The sequence below is a fragment of the Anarrhichthys ocellatus genome, unplaced genomic scaffold (genome assembly GCF_004355925.1).
Source record: "Anarrhichthys ocellatus isolate YVR2014 unplaced genomic scaffold, GSC_Weel_1.0 scaffold11, whole genome shotgun sequence".
In the NCBI taxonomy this organism is placed as follows: domain Eukaryota; kingdom Metazoa; phylum Chordata; class Actinopteri; order Perciformes; family Anarhichadidae; genus Anarrhichthys; species Anarrhichthys ocellatus.
In genome coordinates, this window is record NW_022280041.1 from 10,841,423 (window position 1) to 10,849,135 (window position 7,713).

General features: G+C 39.8%; 1 protein-coding gene across 1 annotated transcript in view; it reads left to right on the top strand.

Annotated features, from left to right (window-relative positions):
• Positions 1 to 880: 880 nt before the first annotated feature.
• The window catches only part of il13ra1 (interleukin 13 receptor, alpha 1), an 8,965-nt gene continuing 2,132 nt past the window's right edge, over positions 881 to 7,713 (top strand). Inside the window, exons 1-9 of the mRNA XM_031851418.1 lie at positions 881 to 1,154; positions 1,674 to 1,822; positions 2,348 to 2,474; positions 2,642 to 2,741; positions 4,024 to 4,229; positions 4,538 to 4,665; positions 5,478 to 5,601; positions 5,848 to 5,944; positions 6,027 to 6,105. Coding sequence (XP_031707278.1) covers positions 1,088 to 1,154; positions 1,674 to 1,822; positions 2,348 to 2,474; positions 2,642 to 2,741; positions 4,024 to 4,229; positions 4,538 to 4,665; positions 5,478 to 5,601; positions 5,848 to 5,944; positions 6,027 to 6,105 — 1,077 coding nt within the window. The 5' untranslated portion in view covers positions 881 to 1,087. The remainder of the gene's footprint in view (positions 1,155 to 1,673; positions 1,823 to 2,347; positions 2,475 to 2,641; positions 2,742 to 4,023; positions 4,230 to 4,537; positions 4,666 to 5,477; positions 5,602 to 5,847; positions 5,945 to 6,026; positions 6,106 to 7,713) is intronic.

Sequence of the window (7,713 nt, forward strand, 5' to 3'; positions counted from 1 at the left end):
TATATATATATATATGTATATATGTGTATATATATATATATGTATATATGTGTATATATATATATATATATATATTCTTTAAAATCAGATAGAAATATGGTGAAATTGGCGTGGTTTTAGTTATTTGACATTAAATGTACTTTGTTTAATCAATAACTTTACCATGAATGTTCATGTTATGTTCAAAATGTGTGACACTTTAAGAATCAATTATGATATTATGATATATTATTTACACAACAAATAATCTTTCATCCAAGTCCAAAAAGTAAGATTTGTGAATTAAATGTGTTTTACATTCTGGTTCATCATTACAGAGATTACATTTTATTTCAATATCTATGAAATCTGGAGAAATATAAATTGTCTGGATATATATTATATGTGTAAAATGTGTCTTTGTCTTTAATCTTATTATATCTTTAATATATATATCTATATATATCTATATATATCGTATACAGAATGCATATGGTAATAGCTGAGCTCTTTAAGAATGTTCTCCCAAAAAAGCTTTTCCTCTGGGAGTCATTTTCCTTCTTTCTTTGAATGTACATGTTTATTTAGCATTAATGATGTCCATAGTTGAATATATGTTACATCAAAGGATTTATGAAGAAGTAATCGTTCATAACTACGGAATAACTTAAATAAACAATAGGCTACCCTTATCATCCATTATTATTATTATGATGGTTTTGTGTGGAAGGCAACTTATTCATGGTACAATTACAAGTTAGTAGAACATAAAAAACACCCATTTTTCTAGAAATATTGTTTATATCCTATATGTTTATATATATATATATATATATGAACACGCTTTTGGCGTATTGTTTGTGTGGGCGTACATTCACGTGCGCCCCAAATAAAAGAGGAAGCACTCCGCCCAATTCCAGCCTCCGGAAGCTAACGTGGAAACACTGACATTTACCGTCTTCCGTTTGTTTAGTAACCGTGACAGCGGACCGGACAGCAGACGGCCCGTCGGTAGGAACGGGAGCGGTTCAAGGAAAACAACGTATCCTCGAAAATAAACTTCAGGAATAAGACTCCCAAAATAAAAAGAAAAGAGAGAAAAATTACCATGATGTGTCACAGCTTGGAGCTGTTCGTGTTGAGCTGCCTCTTTCTGACGGTGGAATCCCAACAAGGTGAGAAAAGACGCATAGCGTTGTGTGTTACATTTTGGATTGTCGACTGCTTCCTTCACAAACATTACAATTTTCCCATGGACTACGTCACGGTGTTTTCCCAGTACTGACGTCACGCCCGTCTGGTTATTCCCAGCTAAACGAAACAACACGTACAACATGTAAACTTAGGAGAGAAACGTGTTTTTAACTAAGTACAACTAGATGAATGTCAAATAAAAATGCATGGAAGTAAGATTAACACTAACGTGTGAGTATATCCTTCGACTGAAAATACTAAATCCTTACTTTGACTGATCCGTTGAAGTTCAGGACGACTCTGACTACATGCTACCTCATAAATCAAGCATCACTGTACCAATTCTGAGAATTCCCATAATAACCGTCCTACCTTTTATACCTGGAAGAGCTTTAGGTGTTGTATTAGGTGGGGTTCACGGGTCAAGAGGCGAATTAAAGGCACAATGAAATCATATGTTTCTGTTTTACATTTCTGTCTTTTCTCTTTGTACACCTAAGGCCCCATCTTACCACCACAAAATGTGTCCCTGAAATGGATTAGTGATTTTGACCCACAGTTGTCCTGGGCACCACCACCGCATTCAGTAGAAAACTGTACATATGAGGTACATGCCAACACCAAATGCCCTGACGACTCTAAATCAGACGTGAGTATGCATTTATTTCTTTATTAAGCAAAATGCAATTTTATTTAATAGCCATCCTTATTATTAAAGGTTTGTTGTCTGCAACACTTTTTAAATCTTCTTTGAGGATCCCTGTAGCACCTGCACCAACAGTTACAGATATGTCAGTATTTTAGCATTTTGTGTTTCTAATCTTATTCTTAGTCTCTAGTAATTATAGCAGTCAGATAAATGAGCTGGAGTAAAAAGTACAATGTTAACCTGAAAACACAAGTACCTCACAATTGTACCAGATCTTGTGTAAATGTACTTTGCTACGTTCCACCACCGATTACATTCTTCAAATGTATAGATATGTATCATGACAATGTGCCAGAGCTCACTGTGTTTGATACAATAGTCTCCTCTGCTCTCTGCTCTTAGATCGTATAAGACTGTGCATCTGCTTAACAACACAGAAGTAAGGTGGTGGGCTGCCAGTGTTACTGGTGATGGTTCGCTTGTTCACTCAGTTTTGTTCTGTTTCTCTGTTCTTGGTGGATTCAGGAGGTCTCAGGTCAATCCTGGCAGTTGTACTTTGTGATGGATGGAGGATTTCTGGAAATGGCGGTTGAAACCGTCTGCGGCAAAAATGTCAGTGAGCTGCAGGTTAAGGTCAACGTCGACTACCCAGGTAGCTCATTTTGCTCACAGCTGACTTGCGTTAACACCTGATTTTTGCTCTCAAATTTCGGATGCTTTTGAGTAGACGAAGAGATGTGCTTTTTGAACCAAATATGGACCACATTGACATCCGTGTATCCGTCGGTTTATTAAGATGCGTGTCTCATTTCCTCCCAGTGCTGGTGAGGGATTGGGAGTGCTACATCTACTCCGCCACACAAACCTACTGCTCCTGGCACGCAGCCAGCCAAGCTCAAGATCTCAGGTTCTTTTATTGGTATGTCTGTTTATGTTCTTTACATTTTGTACTTGCACAATCACTGGGGAGCAGTGCTGTACATCAGACTTTCACAATGTGTGTGAGGAAGCTGTATCGCATTATTTTCTGTTAGCGGTTTTCTCTCGGGGACCATTTGGAAGTAATCAGCTAGGGTTCAACCGAGGCAGAATTCTTCCTATTTTATGGCTAATCTGTTTTTTATCAGTCCAGGCCTCAGTTTAGGAATTGTTTGACTATGTGACACTTATTTTTCATGGACCCATGCCATGTTTGGTAATGTATCGGTAAATTGAGAAGGGAAGAGAGTAAAATCTATTTCCAGTAATCTATTTTTGTCAGTCTAATGCAACTGTAAATCATCCATCATTTTACATTTGGCCCTATCATAGCAAAGCATGTAGTCTCCAGGTTACTCAGCTTTCTTATCATTGATCCACTAAAAGGACAAAAACCAGGTTTCAGTCCCCTCATTCTTTGGTACTTGCTGTCTTTTCCCTTTACCAAAGTGTGGGGGCCGGCTCCTAATTAAGAAAAGCTGTAGAGTCCTTGACTTAACGCAGACCTAATATCAGCAGATATTGTCAGCCTGAGACTCTTTAGGCCGTTTAGGAAATTGAAGAATAATATTTTCCTTCTTGTTAAGGAAGCCTTTTTTCACTGTGAAGGCACTTGTAGGATTCGTTTCTCCAAATAAATATTTCTGTATGATGTCGTTGAGAACTGGTTCTCAAGCTTCTCCCCGATCGGCGGAAATCTGGGAAATTGGAACCAAATGGTTGGCAACCACAGAGGGAGGCCTCTGACTGGATCAGGGCCCAGGAGGTCTCTGTTAAGAACTTCACCCGGGGGCGAGTGTTGTTTGCCTGATGCCCGTTCTCGTCGGCTCGATAATTAAATAAACGGGGTAAAGTGTGCTCATTAGTGAGCTTTAGAGCTGCTGGAAGGCTGATTTTGTTACCTCTGTCTATCCCAAGCTAGGCTAGCTGTTTCCCATGGTTTTCAGTCTTTATGCTAAGCTAAGCTAGCCGTCCGCTGGCTGTGGCTATTTTTAACAGACAGACATAAGAGAGGTATTGATCCTTTCCAGAATGTCAAACTATTCCTTTAACTTCACTGAACAGTGTTCTATATCTGTTGTTGTCCTCTTGGCTAGGTCTGAGTAGCATCATCTCGGAAGAATTGGCCTTATTTAAATGTTTGTAAATTGTATTAATTCATTTTTTTCTTCAATCAGTTACTTCTTTGAGAGTAAATGACCCTTTTCTCTTATCTTTCCAAGGTTAACGAATGAGAATTTCCTGGGACCTGTTGTCGAGAAGCCCTCTTCACGTCCCATACTTGAGTGCCCATCGTACCTTTACAATGGTGACGTCAGGATTGGTTGTGAACTGGAGGCCAACGTACACCACTCCATCGACATCTTGTTTAATGGGACGCTGAACGACACGTTTGCCAGGAACACCTATAAGATTATGAGCATTAAAGGTATGCAGCCAGCGGAATACCAGAACTCATTTAGTACCAAGAGCCCTGTGGAGGAAACGTTCTGATGAAATACTTCGCACTTCCCCATTCTTCGGTTCTAAGAGGTGTGTGTGTGTGTGTGTGTGTGTGTGTGTGTGTGTGTGTGTGTGTGTTCTTGTGTAATGAATCCCAAACATACAACTTTGGATGACACCCAGCCATTTTAAGGGAGAGAGACTTTTTGAAATGGCCTCAGTTGCTTTGCAGTATTTCATGATGTGTGACTGGATTGTAGTTATTATATCTCTGTAATGTTTGTCTCCATGCAGTGCAACCTCCTCCCCTTAACTGGACAGTCAATAAAACTACGGATCATTTCGTTATTGAGTGGACCCCTCCTGACATTCCACTGACTTGGACTTATATAATTTATTACACTGAGTGTGGTCAACCAAAGGTAAGACACACAACAAGCACAATATTTAGAATTAAATTGCAGCTTTGTTTTGTTTTTCTTATATGGTTTGAATCCCTCCTTTCACAAGGTTACTTAAAGCTACTACAAGGAAGTTTGGGTTGAAAACGGGACCCAAAAAAACTATGTATGTCAGTCAATCAACTATTAGCTGGATTGAGACTCATTGTCCCCAGAGGATGAAGCTTCCTGACTTTGGTGATTCCCTGACTTGTTCACTAGCACCACCAGCAGGTTGCAACAGGTGCTACTAACTGTTGTGTTTTGAGTGAAATGCCTTGACTGTTGGAAGGATTGTAATGCAATCTGGTAGACTATCATGATCCCCTCAGGATGAATTGGAATCAATTTGCTGACCCCGACTTTTCATCAGGTCAAAATACTCAGGTTTCTACCAAATAACTATGAAACTAAAGACGGCATCAGGCTCAGCTGTAGTTTTCTATCCTCATTTGTACCCTAAAAAAACTTCACTCAAGCTTTTGAATTAACACCACTTGAAATTGCCTGGAAAGTTCAAAGAAGGGGAAACCACTTAAATCTAAAATATATTAAAAAAATATAAATATATACCATATAGATGGTTTTCGAAGTGAAATATTTCAAAGCTTGAAATTCAGTTTCATGTAAACCGTAAATTCACAATAAGCAGTTGCTTCTAAGATTATTATGGCTGTAGTTCACTCAGAAATTCCACAGAATTCATTCATGTTGTCAGATTCAGTATTGTGTCGGAACAATGAGTCAACTCAATGAGTAGTCGCTGGTACTGTTGTGCCTTCATTTTCTTACAGATCACACCGGATATTACAGAAAATCCATATAACTTGTCCCTGAACCCTGGCTGTCAGTACCGTATGACTATCAAAGCAAGTACGACGAGAGGAGAGACACTAGAGAGTGACGAGAAGTATTTCGGTACAGCCATCGCCTCTCTGTCTGTTTTCTGATCTTGTCGAAAATTAACTGTCACACCCTTCAGATTTTTTTTTTTACACAGTGATGGAATGTACATTTACTCAAGTACCATACATAAGTTCAAATTTGAGTTACCTTTACTTTTAACTTCACTATACTGGATTTAAATTGCAACTTTTAAAATACACTGCAGCTGTGTAGGTCACGCTCAGACGATCATAACGTTGCTGATGTTTTTGCAAGCAGATAGAGACACGGATCCTAATGCATGGCTGTACGCTGCCATTCTCATCCCATTGATGCTTGCTGGCCTGGCTGCCCTGATGTTTGTGTGTTGCAGGAAGTATGTTAAAGTCTTCATCTTTTTGATTTTGCTCCGATCGGTTTTAGTTGTTTGCCTCTGATATTTAACTCTTTCTGTTCAGGAATAAGGAATATATTTTCCCCAAAGTACCAGAACCCCGGGACCTCCTCAGCTATATTTCTAACAACAACAACAACGAGGTGATTCATGCTACATCCATACTACTCCGTTTCTACTTGGAAGCAGAGTTGTCAAATAGAAACGATCTCTGTCCACACGGGAGTTTCAGCATCATTCTCGGGTTGATCTGCATCCACACGGCAGCCTTCGAAGGCGGACAGCACGTGACCATTAACGTACACTGTGCATGCGCGTGACGGTGTAAACAGGAAGTGATTGATTGCTTAGTTAAAAAAAAATATGACAGTAATAAAGTAGTCTTTAATAATGAAAGGTTGTATTTGATACTTAAGATCTTCCTCTATAAACTCAAACAGACACAGTTCGTGGAAAGTTTTAGAAGTTTTATTTTTCAGACGTAGTTACAGCGCTGCGGGTCTATCTCTCTCTCTCACATCAGGGGATAAGCTGGGTCACCCAGCAGAAAAACAGCATCTTCGCCCTTTATCAATTCTTTAGGGCATGGGGGAATTGCTCCGTCTTTTAGGGCACAACTCTAGCTCTGAACATCATGTAACATGTCCGAGTAGCTAGCTTCTAAGCTAATTTTAACATTACCGCCAATGGGGAAATGCTAACCGCGATTAGCATTAGCGAATATAATATATCTTCGTACATCTTTTCATGCTTCATACAGACATACTTGCAGACTAAGGTCTCTTAAGGCTACCAAACGGAAGAAGTAAAACGAAGCAGCGTGTCTTCTCATTAGAATCTAAAAACAACGAGGCACTAACTGTTGTTGTAACTCGTAGCTCTGAATAGCATTTACGGCTAACTGGCTTGGCCGCATAATAGGGCTGATGACGCCGCTGGTCACGGCGCTCGTTAATCGCCCCAATAACAGCTGCTTCCTCCACAGAAATGCAGACTTTTAGCAGCAACGCTTGAAATTAGTTATCCATGTTGAAATGAATTACTGGTCGCCCTGGCTGTTTGTTTTCTTCCGGGTACGGGTCACGTGATAGTGAGTGTGACGAATCAGGGACGGAGACGTCATGGCTGCTAATAACCAATCCAGTAGCGAGCACGGGTGTGGGCTCATTCAGTGTGGCTTTGTGGCACAAGGCAGCAAAACTGCCTGTGCCAAAGCACACTGTATATTATCCATCGGGCTTAATCATAATCATCCGATTTATCCAAAAGTTTGGCGCGCCTCTCCTCACACAGCGTTGCCAACAGCGGCGTGAAAAATACATCAAAACGTGCGGCCTGATCGGGAATAGTGTGCTATCTATTTTTCGGAGAGATTCACCAAGCGGTTTTCCCGAAAATCCCAAAATTACTGAGCAAAATTTCTCCATTCACTTGAATGGGGTTTTGGCATGAAGAGAGCTAAAAAAACACTTAACTTTGGGCCCATATTGACTAACCGTACATTAACGTAGAAATATGATTCAAAGTTTAAAACCTAGACAAAACGCTGCACTTTATTGAGCCAAAGGGACATTTTGATAGCTATCACAGTTGTCATGAAGTCACAGATTAAGTTTCAGGAACATTTTGGGTCTGTTTCAAATTTTATAATGGGTGTGTATTGCACGGCTCGTTAAGAGCTAGAGTGAGAGCATAACTGTCAGAGTGGAGCGGAGCATGAAAATATTCTGTGATTTTTTTTTTTTTTTTTT